General features: G+C 38.2%; 1 protein-coding gene across 8 annotated transcripts in view; it reads left to right on the forward strand.

Annotated features, from left to right (window-relative positions):
- ROBO1 (roundabout guidance receptor 1) overlaps positions 1 to 14,263 on the forward strand; it is a 682,041-nt gene that overhangs the window by 636,474 nt on the left and 31,304 nt on the right. For 7 of the 8 annotated variants that reach the window (XM_074532705.1, XM_074532691.1, XM_074532716.1 and 4 more), the window contains 3 exons: positions 6,782 to 6,979; positions 10,343 to 10,369; positions 13,107 to 13,149. In XM_074532705.1, coding sequence (XP_074388806.1) covers positions 6,782 to 6,979; positions 10,343 to 10,369; positions 13,107 to 13,149 — 268 coding nt within the window. The remainder of the gene's footprint in view (positions 1 to 6,781; positions 6,980 to 10,342; positions 10,370 to 13,106; positions 13,150 to 14,263) is intronic. The other variant, XM_074532698.1, reaches the window with a different exon arrangement.

The following is a 14,263-nucleotide window of genomic DNA, read 5'->3' on the forward strand; positions in this document are numbered from 1 at the left end:
GTATTAAAAGAAGGGCCATCTTTAGCTTACTTAAATTAGACAGGTATATGATTCCCAATTACATTGATGGAGATTTTACAATAAAGGTGCACACAGCTTGTATGATATTCCATTAATATGGAATTATTACAGGAAAGCCATGTAGTTATTTTTTGGATTGTTCCTCTCTACAGCCACCTACCATTCACAGCTTTCTACAGCCAGTCAAAATCAAGCTTATTCTATATGGCTTAGGCTTTGAAAATTCTGCATTAGTGAGGTTTAGGAGGATAACCTCAAATCTTCAAAGCCAAGGACTCCATAACCACTTATTTTTTTTTCCCTTTTGTCTGATAAGCAAATTCTAAATGAAGGTGAATTTTAAAATGGAACTTAATCACTTTGAGGTTTGTGAAGTGGAAAAAGAAACAAATCAGACTGTCAGGGTAAGGTTTGTGCCCACTTCTGGGTTCCTGGTCTTTATTGTTACTATATTAGAAAACAAGAAGTGATCTCACACCTTGAAAGGTGTTCAGGTGTGCAAGTCTGGTAGAAGCACATATTTCCCCATGGCTGGAGTTTGCTTTCACTGCTTGCCTCTAATTAAATCCTACAATTTGGTTGTTACATGGCAAAGATGTGGAGACAGGACTCTTGTGGAGATCCATGCCACAAGAAACAGAGCAATGAAATATCTAGATGGTGCCACAACCCTTTCAGCAGCTGCAGGAGGCTGCTGAAAATTAGTGCATAAATTCAAGTGTTAGCACTCTTTGATAGCACAGATCAACCTAAATCATCCAGGTAGAAGAATGGCTGCAGATTATTCAACTCTGCCCTGTGATGCAAGTTCTCCTCCAGCCCCCTCAAGGAATTGGATTTCTAGTTCTTAGAAGTGCTCCCAGCGTGGGGGTGGAGTGGAGATTTTTGGGTAGCTTTCTGAAGAAAGAAAATTAATTTGTTGATGTCATCAGCTGGCACTTTTCACCAGCAATAAATTACACTATTACAGAGAGAGGGAAGGGAGGCCAGGGAGGGGGAGGAAAGAGGACTAAGATGCTCTTTGTAGAAGGTTTGAAACAGTCCTGACATGCTGTATGTATGTGCTCTAAGAACTGTGTGACAGCTTCCAGTTACTATATTTCTGCCCTGCTCCCAACTGTTCCTTTCCTGATACCTGGATTAATGCAATTCTTCATTAGAAAAAGATATATCTAAATAGGAATTCCATGTGTGAAAACAGAATCTATAGTGTGATTCTGAGGTTCACTTTTTAAATAAGAAGTTCTCATTAAATAAGAACTTCTCATTAAAATCTGTCTCCTTACAATACAAAAACATGAGAGCGGGCCATGGCTGGGTCTCCTCTTTGAGCCTGTGTGGGATGCTCCCGGGTTGGTGACTCAGGGGCACGCCTGGGCAGAGCCTCAGCGGGGTGTGTGACAGGAGGAAGTGTCACCTTTCCAGCGCAGCCTTCCAGGAGGAGAGGGGAGGACAGGAGGAGCTGGATTCCCCGGGAGCTGGGGCGGGCAGCGCAGTCCCACACACCAGCTGAGCTGTGATAAATGACCTTGTGCACACACTTAACCTGTTACAGAGACAGGTACAAATTGTAATCTCCAGGCTCTTTCATTTTCCACGTCCCTGCTGGCATGAAGCAGCTCACTGAGCTGTGGTACCCCAGACTTCCGTGCCACCAGGGACAAGGCAACGAAATAACTTGCTTGTTATTCATAAAATCGTGAGATCCAATGAAATATTATGTGTCTCCTTAAAACACCTTGCATGAAGCTTCTGAGTTTTCCTCTTGGCTTTGAATGAATTTTCCTCTTGGCTTTTGAATGACCTTTCCTCTTGGCTTTTTAATTTTCCTCTTGGCTCCTCTTTTACTGCTTTCTGTGGAATTCCAAGGACTGAAAACAAATATTTGTTTGGTTTTTTGTTTGTTTTAAAAGGAAAGATATTTTACATAAAAAAAGACTGCAAAAGTTTTGGTGTTAAGGAAAAAAAAGAATCCATGAGACCTAGCCAGAGCTCACTATATTATGCCTGTAGCAATGTGCTGTGGAGAAACAAAATCACAGAATTTCAATGGAACCTTTTATTTCCTTCTTAAAACACCTTGCATGAAGCTTCTGAATTTGCATCTTGGCTTTTGAATGAGCTTTTAGTGCTTTCTGTGGAATTCCAAGGACTTAAAAGAATATTTATTTATTTTTTTTAAAAAGAAAAGATATTTTACATAAAGAAAGACTGCAAAAGTTTTGGTGTTAAGGAAAAAAAAAAGAATCCATGACACCTAGCCACAGCTCACTATATTAATCCTGTAACAATGTGCTGTGGAGAAACAAAATCACAGAATTTCAATGGAACCTTTTATTTCCTTCTTAAAACACCTTGCATGAAGCTTCTGAATTTGCGTCTTGGCTTTTGAATGAGCTTTTAGTGCTTTCTGTGGAATTCCAAGGACTTAAAAGAATGTTTGTTTATTTTTTAAAAAAAGAAAAGATATTTTACATAAAGAAAGACTGCAAAAGTTTTGGTGTTAAGGAAAAAAAAGAATCCATGAGACCTAGCCACAGCTCACTATATAATGCCTGTAACAATGTGCTGTGGAGAAACAAAATCACAGAATTTCAACAGAACCTTTTATTTCCTTTTCACAACATGTAGCTTAAAGACATTGTTTACAAAAATGCTCTGTACAGAAAGATGAGAATTAGCAAAAAAATGTTTTGCTGATCTGTAGCCTGGCTTTTGTAGAGTGATGGGATACTGCCTGTGGTAGCTTGGCAGCATTACCTATGCTTGTTGACAGGTAAGGGGTAACATTGGAACATGTGATGTATTTGTTTCTGGTACCAGCTCTGAGAAGCCTCACAACTGCAGTCAATGTTACTCTTAAACACGTAATTTGTGTGAATATATGGTATGCAGTTATTTATTAAGAGATGTCTGCACAATTACTGTAAATACTGAATGCATTATTCAAACAGAGAATGTTTCAAGTGTACAAAACACAAGAAAGTCTCATTGAATCTTTATTATTCTAACTGCTACATTTAGGAGATGTGATTTGTGAACTAGCTAGCATGCCTTCAGGTTATTATTCTGTCAGCCCTTAAGGTACTTTGAGTGTGATAGTTGTGAGGGGCTTTTTGTTGATATTTTTGTTTGTGGCCTGCAAACAACTTAAGAAAGTAATCTTTTTTTTATACCCCTCACAGCAAACTCTTTCAAATCAGGTTAGTGCTGTCACCTCAGGCTGTATGTTATAAGACTGAAGTGTACAATTGCTATTTTATCAGTTTGGGAAACATAAATCAAGAAAGGGGACAAAATAGCATATTCTTACCTTGGTAATATTTCATCAAATAATTTTCATATTGCATCATGAACATGCATTTGAGATAACACTCAAACAATATGTTACAGGTTTCAGATGTTTTGCAAGTTTTTAATTGCCAGAATTAACAATGTCACAACCATTTATATATTCCTACTCAGTGTTTGTACATTTTGTATACTGAATGAGGCATACATATGGAAAAATACCATTCCATAAGTTATACATGCACAAGGCAAAGTTAAGTTACTTGCACAACTTTGAACCTGTCTTTTTTGAATCTTTGGCATTCCATTAAAAAATTAGTATTAATCTTTTATTTATCATTTAGCAACTTGAATCTTAATTTTCACATTATTATTATTTATATCAATATTTAGCACTACAGGATTAGAGGTTCCAGTTCTTCTCTATGTAAATTCTAATTAGTTTCCATTGAAGTTTGAAACTTGGAGCTTCAAGACATTCAAATCAAGCAGCTTGTGAGCAGTAGCCACAGCAGCATTATCTGTGATTAAAAAGCAAGCTCTTATCTTGGGCTAGAAGAAGGGATGAGTCACTATGATAATATGCTGGTTTCAGGGAGCTGTGGGAGCAGCCTGCTCCAACAACTCTGAGGCATTTCCAAGTCCATTAAATGCTGGGGCTGCTGCTCTGGCAGTGGGATGCACTTTGCCATAGAATGTTTATGTTCCCTTATTGTTTTGGCACAACTCCCTGAAGACTGCAAGCAGGAACAGGAATGTTCATTATGAACCATTTATATATCAGACAAAGTTCCAGAAATTTCCTTGGATTAAGAAAAACTAGGGCTTTTTTTTTTAGTTCAAGAGTTATTTCCAAGACTGATCATTCAGGATCTCACAGGGCTGTTAAACAGAGGGAAGATGCCCTTCTCAAAGAAAGGCTTCCAAGATAATGTTCTTTTAGTGGTGAGGAGGTCACTAAATTTCATTCTCTTTATATTTTGCTAATTTTGAATTACAAGAGGAGTAGGATGTAGTCAAATGTGACCTCTTGAAAGCCCTTCCATCTCCTCTTATGCTGTTTATTTGACTGTATGTGAACATAGATGCATTTTCTCTTTCCCATATGCAAAGGTATATACCAGCTTATGTAGTGGTTCTAACAGTCCACCCATATTCAATGTGCCAGATGCCTAATTGCCTAATTGCCTAAAAGAAAGTTCATTATTATGCTGTTCTTACAGTTGCAAGTAAAATAATAGCATGAAATTAATCCTTATTTAAAATTAGGGTAATAAACAGTCAAATATTCTTCAGGATTTTATAATATTCAGACACACCTTGACTGAGCAATGCAGACTGTGTATAAAAGTGCTGTGTTTCTGTATGGCTGAATTGTTGACATGTTTAGAAAACATTCCTCTATGGTTTTTGAGCTTGTGATTATTTTTTTCTCCTGGATTTATTGTTTTAAAATACCTATTTTAAGAATGAGATGAAAAAATATATATCACTCTTATTTATTCAGGACCAGAGGCTCTCCATAAATGTTTTATTCTATTCCATTAAGTTGTACAAGGGACTGTAGCTGTTTAAAACCACAGAAATTACTCATTTTGAAAAGGAGACTGACGGTGCAAGTTTTCATATCTTAATATGGCCTCAGCTGCAGAGAGACAAAAGATGAGATGACAGCTTTAATTCATTGGTCACAGTGTACTTTATACATTTAAGCCCATCTGGCCACTTGTGTGGAACTTCACTTGGCTGTCTCCATAAAATCTGAAGCAACCCATCTTAACCTTGCACAAATAGGCGTGAAATCCATAAACCCAGCAGACACAAAGAGTGTATTAGTAAGAAAAGAATGAGTCTGCCTGGTGAACTTTTAGGCTAGGCAGTGCACTTAGGATCATAGAAGATAAAGGGAGCTGGAAAATTAAATAAAATTTCCAGTAAGGTAGCAGAAAAGGGTGGGGGTGATTTCTGAGAAAAATAGATATTTGACTTCAAGGTTGCAGAAACTGGAATCTGGAACCCTTCACTGGGAGAAGCTGTTACTAATTTAAGCTTTTCCATTCAAAAAGGTATCCTTTTCCAGAGGAAATAATTTGTTGTGATTCCATCTCTTGTTTGTATTGCAGTTTATTATATTTTATGTGAGTTTATTTTGGCATAATGCAAGTTGTCATCATAAAAGAATTCTGTTCACTGCTTAGTTCGTAGGGAAAAGCTACTGGTTTTAAGCAAATAGGTTTTTATTTCTTATATAGTTCATATTAATAGAATTAACAGCAGCACCTTTTTCCTTAAAGCACTAATCTCTCATTCTGAATTTGATGTCCCTACCAATAGTATAAAGCACCTATCTCTTGGATTTATACAGGAGTTAAAAGTGGGTATTTCAAAGACCACGCTGTGGAATGTGTAAAGCGATATCCACTCTGAGTAAAGGCTTTCAGTTCTTGCCCATGCCCTGTGCAGTAATGAAATTTCCAGTGAGCACTCACTGTGGTGGTGAAGCATCAGGAAGGCAGAATTTTGGCTTTGAGTCCCTTCATTTCAGTCAGAAAGCTTGGTCACTAACTGGGTCTTCTTACTGCTGTTCCCAGAAGGTTCCTGCAAAAGTAAAGAGCAGAAAAAAACAATTCTGAAAGGTGCTGTCTTTATGAAAAGAATAATTAATACTCTGTGGAAAAATGCATGTTCTTTATTTTGATGTGGGGTATTTAAGGCTAAACTGGTTTTGAAAAGCACTGCTTGTTCATTACTAATGAAACTCCCTGTCTGTTTTTAGCAATTCATAAGTAATTTTTTAGTTATCCTTTAGCTTTTTTATCCATATTTAAGGGGGCAGGATTGGTTATTTTGTAGTTTTACTTTTCTACATACTTTTAAATATTCAATCTTTTTCTAATTGAGGTCAAAGTGAGAGACTGCAAGAAGTGCATTAGGCTGTGTAATACAAGATTACGGTAATCTGTCAAGAACTGATAGATTAAAATATCTTCCTCAATACCAACTTCATATGAATGTAGTTTAAATTTGTAACTGATTGTCAGTTTTGGGAGTGGAAGTTTGGGGAGCTGACTGTACCCATCCACATTGCTACTCGTGTTTTTCTCACTTGGTGCGTTTTTTGCTGATTTTCTGAATAATTTTCTGAAGCTGATGTTGCTTTTTTAAAACGAAAGAAAAATTAAAAATAGCAGTCCACAGGTTTGTCATTTCGGAGCCTTTCTATATGTATACCTGCTAGCCTGATTTTAGCAGGTTTTGTAAGCAAACAAAAGTCAGTGATACTGGAGGTACCTGTACAGAAAACAAACCACTTTTGTCTATACCTGTAAAAGTGAGATTTTGAAGAGCAGTCTTAAGGATTTTACCTCGGGAAGCTGGACTGCAATTATGTCAGCTCTTTTCTTGCTGATTCCAATTAATTTTCATGTTCATTCAAATTAACTGTCTGTTACGGTTGTCTCTGTTTCAGATTCTCATGGAAACCCTGTGTCTTCAGAAGATCAAGTCAGTTTGGCCCAGCAGATTTCTGATGTAGTAAAGCAGCCTGCCTTTATTGCTGGAATTGGTGCAGCCTGTTGGATTATCCTCATGGTGTTCAGCATCTGGTTGTATCGCCACAGGAAGAAGAGGAATGGACTCACGAGTACCTATGCTGGTATCAGAAAAGGTGCCCTATTACCTGTTTCAGTCTGAAATAGGATGGCAGACAGGCTGCTGAATGCCTTTTTGCTGCCTATTTATTTTGTCATCAGTCTCTTGTCCTTCTCAGGCTCAAATAAGGAATCATCAGCTTGCTTCAGTGCGTTCATGAAGTGTGGGTCAGGAGCCTGTGCAGAGAAAATATTTACATAGCGTGCTAAGTCTGGCTTTGCAGCATAAGTCTTGAGCTGAATACCAGGAGTAGCTTTCTATAAAGATACTCCTACAAATGAGAAAGTTAAAGATGGGTTTCCAGTGTGCCCTTGCTTTCTGACACTGTATCATCTGAGGAGGAGCCATCTGGCGTGGGTGGCAGCTCCTGTCCCCCCGTCCAGTGCTTTGCCTGCTGCTGGGAGTGCTAACAGTGGTGTCCATTGCAGTAACCCTTTGGGTGTGGGTACTTGAATTTCTCCTCCTCTGGGGGAAGTGTGGCTGTTTGCAAAAGCACAGCGGTCAGTCTGCTTTCCAAGACTCTTTTCATAAATGCTGTAGTGAGACCCTTGGCTAGGACTGGGTTCTGGGGCTATCCTATCCTGCATCTGTGTTTAGAGTGGGACTAACTTAAAGCACTTCTCATTTCCATGTTGTTTCATGTTATTGATACTTTTATATATCACGTTGTCAGTGGTAAAGCACTGCTTTTCAGTATACTCTCTGACAAACAAAACTAAAATCCCTACCTGGAAGATCTTCTGGAATAAAAACTTGGCTCCTCCAGATCAAATAATTTCCAGGTTAAGCCTGGACATTAAAGCTGAATTCAATGAGCTACAGTTCATTAAATCTCAAAGCAGAACCTCATAGGTAGTTGTAGAGTGAGAACCATAAATTTTGGAATGAATCAGAAAATGAGAGATCCTGCTTTTGAAGAACTAGAGGGGTTATATTTGACATTTAGCAAACAGAAGACAGACAAAGGTTTAAAAGGTGAACTCATCTTTGTGTATGAAAGGTGTCATGAGATTACATTCTTTAGACCCCAAGAATGAATGTGTTGTGGGCAGGACAGGCAAATCAAACACAAATGGTTTCAAGCAGCAGCAATACACTGCTGTGTAAAAGAAGCAGTGCTAAAAATAGCAAATGAGTGAGTGGAAACATGGAAATATGTCTGGAGTGTTGCAGAGCTGAGATGCCCTCGGTGCTACTGAAGTACCAGTGCTCACTGTGGGCTCCAGGCACAGGGGCTGTAGTGGAGCTGCAGCCAAGGGAATTGGGAAGGAATTGCACCCTTGGCTGTGTTCTGCTGGGATTTAGGGCAGGACAGCCCCCACGTAGTGCTGCACTGGCCTGTGCTGTTTTGTTTTACTAATAGCATGCTGCCACACTGCCTTTCTACAGCTCTATCACACTAACATCACTGTGCTTTCACCAGTACCTATGATTAAGCAAAAGGCATACAATTTGTCCTTAAAAATGCTTACTTCAGTGACATCAGCTATTGTTCAAAACAGCTGTGTTTTTCAATATCTGTAAAAATATCTTTTGTGTAATCTGGGGGGAGTTTAAATGAAAGTGTACAGAAAAGTAGGGTATGTATCTCTGGGATCAAGTATTCTTCAAAGACAAAACCTATCTTTAGTGAAATATGAATTGCAAAGTAGTTTGCCACTCTGCAGTTCATCAAGTCATCACTGCAAGCCCAAACTTTCTTCAGTCTTGCATTTATTTATTTTTATATTTAGCTTCAGGCCTGTCATCTGTTAAAATACTTCACTACTCCCACACATACATGCTGTACTAGCAGTCTTACACACTCAGAAGAGTTTATTAATAGAAGCTCTAAGAATTAAGTCATTCTTTCATGTGGTAGAAATCAGATTTCTTTCAGTTGAACCTCCTCAGTTCCGTAAGAAACAAAACTAGGTTTAGTACTTAGCTCACAGAAGAGTAATGAGACAGTAGTTTAAGATTATTTTTCATGTCCCTGTGATTGAAAATTATTTTGAGATTTTTGATTCTCTTTGGAATCAAGCTCAGGTTTAAATTCCAGTTATATTTTAATGAAAACTTTTTACTATGGTTCTATATTTTGAATGTAACTAAATTAAACATAACTATGTGAAAAGGCCTAGCTCAAAGAAAATACTATGGTATTCCCAAGAAAAAAAGCTTTGCTACAAATGGAGCCTAAAATGTCCAAATACTCCATTTTCTTTTATTTTTCTTAGTATCATATCCTAGGAAATAAATTGGCTGGGTAATAAGGGGGTAATAAGGTGTGTCTTAAATTACAACTACAAGACACACTGCACTCCCCATAAACTTCAGAGTTCTTAAAAAAATAAGATTAAGAAGATGTTCTCTTAGCCAGAACCATTTATTTCTGTTCTGGCTTTGCTGATCACCTCCTGTCTCCAGGCTGTTTTTAGTGAATATTTGATTGTTTCTGTTACCTTTCACCGTGATTGGATCAGAAAGGGCAGTGTTAGCCTTGTTCTGCCATCAGTGAGAGGAAAACGATACTGTCTTGTCAACAGGAGGGGGAGCATGTGCTAATAGGAAGAGCAGATGCTGCTGCTCTGTATTTGGATTAGAGACCCTATTGATCCAAAGAGGATTTATAGTAGCTGTGAGAGAGAAGATTGTCAAGCAGTGTCATTGTTCTGTTGTTAACCTTTCCCTCTTAAAGCCAAGGGTGGGAAGGTAGAAAGGTGTTACATCTAGGGAGGTTTTTCTCTTTTTTTTGGCGATTATTTAAAAAAGAAAGATAATTACTCTGTATAACAGTCTCATCTCTGAAAACAAAAATTAATTGCTGCAGTAGATTTAATGTCTTCATTGCAGCGAGAGTTGGTGCCATTCTTGATTCAGAGGCAGTAAAACAGCAGTTCTCTTTGTTCCTTTTTATGATTATTATTTCCTTACTGAATACTTAAGCGTGCCTATTAGTTCAGTGTAATGAGCATTTACTTAGTGAACTGCAGATAAGATTCAATAGGACCTTGATAAGGCTTTGTTAAGGAATTTGTCATTCTGCATTCTAGAATGATTAACAGTGTGGGGGTTTTGTTTGTGCTAGGATCTTCAGAAAAAAAACCTTAAAATACCAAACTGAGAAGGATTTGAAAGGCTAAACCACAGGAGCACAATAGAATACCAAGCTTTTTGCTTTCTTTGCCTTTATTTTTCCTGAATAGTGCCTGCATAGACAATCTTCTTTCTGAATTGCAGTTTCAGTTTTATTTTTATATCAATGTGATTGAACTAGTGGGTTAGTTATATTTATTTGTTTTATGTTCAGCTGTCTGCTAGATTTATACTAATGTGGTATGTTTCCCTTTCTCTCTTCAGCTTAATAACCAGTTTGTATTTTGTTTTGATTTTTCAGTCCCGTCTTTTACCTTCACACCAACAGGTATATATTTGCACTTTTCCCCCCTTCTTTGTTACTTAAGCATGTGTTTGTGGTACTATTTCTCTTTCTCTGACATAACCAACCAGCCCAGCTGTTCTGAAGGGTTGTTTTAAAGCAATGTCATTAATGACAGGTATCATTATTTTTTCTCTGAGCTTTGTGGCTGACAATATTTTCTATTTGTGTGTAACCATTTCAAAGCACACCATTCCATGCCAGCATGCCATTTTGTAGCATGATCCTGTCAGTTTGTACAGCCTGGGCTCTCTTCCTGCATATTCCAAGGGAGTAGTGTGGCCTCCCACATCTAGACATGCAAAAGGTGCTCCTGGTGGAGGATGAATGACTTAGCACAGCCCAGATGCTGACTTGAAAGAGATTCAGTGAGATTATAGCCGGTGAAATATTTGTTCCTTTTCCTTCCTCTGAATCTGCACTAATCCAGTGGCCTCAGAGTTGTCTGCTTTGGAAGATACAGAAAATCAAAGTGTTACACCAGTTAGATTTCTTTGCTTGATGCCTTTAATTGTATTTTGCGATGAAATTTTAAAATAATGATCGTGTTCAGCTTCAAAAGAAGTGCATTTCAAATCTTCTGCCTTAAATTGTATTTTGCTGTGAAATTTCAAAAGGATGATCCCGTTCAGCTTAAAAAGAAGTGAATTTCAAATTCAGAGTGAGTTTAAAATGACTTTGTTTCATTTTGTTTAGAAATGTGCAAAATGCAATATAATTTGAGCCATAGCCCACCAAAGCCCATGAGAGCCTTTCCATCCTGCAGAGCTGACCTTCAGTGGGTCCTACAGCCTTTCCATCCTGCAGAGCTGACCTTCAGTGGGTCCCACAGTCGGGCAGCTGAGCAGCTCATCCTCTGCAGTAGATAAAGCCCAACACATTCTGTACCCATCAGTGCTCTGCTTTTCTTTTAGCCTGAGTGAAACAGCCAGGTTTTTTTCTTCCTCCTTTGTTTGAAATCCTCCGTTTTCACAAGAGACCTGTGAGATTTGCAGGACATGTGTACCCAGGCAGGGTGAAACCCCCCCAGCCCAGCTCTGGGAAGTTTCCCAGGGAATGCTAGCTCCTGATCAGCACTGTTACATCCTTCAGGCTGGAGCACAGAGGAAGCCAGCCCTGTGTGCCTGCTCTCATCCCCCAGAGCAGGCTGAGCTGGGTCAGCCTCACCCACGTGCTGTTCATCACACTGGAGGCTGCCTGCTCTCTCAAGCCAGCCCCTCATGTTCAGCACAGTTGTTTCCTGTTCAGCATGAGCCAGAGTGGCCCTCAATGTTTCTGCAGGCCTTTGAGTGCCTCAGTGGAGAATAATTAAAATTCTTTATTATTTTGCTGTTGCTTTAATTGGCTAAACAGAGGGCTTCTGTTGTAATCTCCGTCGTAGCACGCCACTGAAATTCTGCAGAGGTTGGGAGCTGAAATCTATTCTCTCCAATGGATTCTTAACATTAAAAGGAAATATCAGGGTTTCTTAAGATGTGTCAGAGCTGGAAAATAAATAGCCTTGAGATTTTTAAAAAAGAAATTGGAGAAAACATAAAGCATGTAAAACACTTAAAAGAAAAAAAATCCTTATTTTTCAATCCAGAATCTCAGTCATGCTTTGACTTTAAATGGAACCTGGCTCCCCTCTCTAGCATTACCTACAGTAAAAGACTTACCTGTAGGAATGCATCCTACATTTTAATCCTGTTATTGTAATCACTGCCAGCATTTATCTCTCTCTTGCAGACTCCCAGTTTGGAGTTTTTCTAAAGAGCAGAATTTGGCTGCTTGTTTTCAGCACATTCCTAGCTGGAAAGTGTAGAATCCATCAGCATATGCAAGGAGGCAGTCTCCTTAACCCTTTGCCAAATCCAATGTGAACCTGCAAAATTTATAGCACTGTTTCTTCTTGGATGTTTGCATCCTAAAAACTAAATTCTCAAACATCTTGCTTCCTGTGAAGGATATGCAATCTACAAACAAATGCATGTGGACATCCACCTTGTTCATGGAGAATACTTTTGAAATGCTAGAAAAACAGTTCCTTCTAATTTAGAAAGTATTCTTTCTGCAGACTGTTTTTTAACCAAGATTTATATATTTGAATTTTTAAACTATTTAGTATAATTTATAAATCCAGTTGTAAAATGTTATAAAATGTGCAGCTTCTGTGAACTCCTAGAGTGTGCTTGTTCCCTGAGTGTATTGCAGTAGCATTCAGAAAGAGCATTTGTTTTTGCAGTAGCTCCAGCTGCAGTGAGCCATTATTTACATTGGAAGTAAGGTCTGTTACAGAATCATGATACCTCTTTAATCTTGCCAAAATAATAAGGTAGAGCAAAGCTTTAACATCCAGCCATTCATGAAATAAATATATGACCTAAATTCTTCCACAGAGCAACTCCACTGAAGTCAGCAGAGTTATGTTAAGAATAAGTTCAACCTGATGTATGGCTTCCTGCTTTCTTTAGCAATACATGTGTGTGTGTGTGTTCAGAACAGAACTGAAATATAAAACCCTGTTGGGGCTGGGGCTAGCAGTTATCAAGAAACACAAGTATTATGTCTGAACTTGGATTTGAAGCAGTAGCTTGCATAATGAGACTCAGAATTAATGTATAAACAATGAACAATTATTGTCTTAGCTAAAATGAAACAAAGGTGAAGTAAATACTGTTATTGAAGGAGTCTTGTATGATTTTTAATTTTTTTTCCTTCTTTTTATCTTTAACTATTTCAGTAACATATCAGAGAGGAGGAGAGGCCGTAAGCAGTGGAGGCAGGTAATTATGTGCTTTGTTCTTATAGGTATAAATTGTGTGCAAATAAATTTAAGGATTCCAGGAATTCAATTGTCCTTGTAAGTGATGGCAGAATAATTACTTGCATAGATAAGTTTTAGTTCATTATAGTAATGTATACATTTTGTCCATACATTTTCTGTCTAGGAGAAGGGTATATGGTTTGAATGTTTAGGTTGACTTCCAAAACACGATTTGAAATATTTTCAGCTTTGTTAACCTGTAAAAACTGCATCTCAAAAAATGAGCAGCAGAGGGAGTGCTTTAACTTCAAAATAAAGACCTGGCTTGCCACCTGATTAAGGGAGTAAAAGTAATTAAGTCGTGGCCTTTATGAAGATCAAGAAATATAGCTGCTTCACAAATACTGCAGAAAAAGAAAACGTTTATTGGTAAAAACTGTTGAAGACATAAATGGCTTATAAGGTAACATATTAGGGAAAAAAATGTTTCTGTGAATGCAAAACAGTTAAAGCATTGCTTAAAATAGATGGAGCACTGAAGGAGAGGGAAGCAGGTTGTAAATTTGCAACCACCCACTCTGAGAACCAAGTCCATTCCAGACTGAGGATTTAACCAAGGCATGTTCACTGGGTTTACATTATTACTCAATGAATGGCCATGGAGAAAACAGTAATATTAATTTCCTCTGTAGGGATAAAGTTTTCTTCAGGAAGAAAAAGAATGATTTTAGCAAAAAGGCAGGTCAGAGCAGTGGTGCTTTAGCAGCACACCATTTCTTTTCTAGGTCACATTCAAAGATTTGGCATGATGCTGAAATAATGCTAAAATCTCAGTGACCAGCTGGACAACAAAGTCCTGTAACAATTCCTGTTCACAAGTGGCATCTTGTGATTCCTAATTTGCAAGACCATGCAAAAACTTGGTAATTGTGAAGATTAGGCATAGAATAAAGCATTAGCAGTCTACCTGAGTGCTGTGCAGAGGTGAGGTTATTCAGCCCCTGCTGCAGCTGGACCTGGCATATTATGAGGAATTGCAGATATCAGTGCCCAGCACTGTGTGCTGCTGTGCTCTCATGGCCACAGGAGCATGGAGAGAAGCCTCTAGAACAGTTACCATGTGATTTTTGAAT

The sequence above is a fragment of the Zonotrichia albicollis genome, chromosome 2, assembly GCF_047830755.1.
Source record: "Zonotrichia albicollis isolate bZonAlb1 chromosome 2, bZonAlb1.hap1, whole genome shotgun sequence".
Lineage (NCBI taxonomy): Eukaryota > Metazoa > Chordata > Aves > Passeriformes > Passerellidae > Zonotrichia > Zonotrichia albicollis.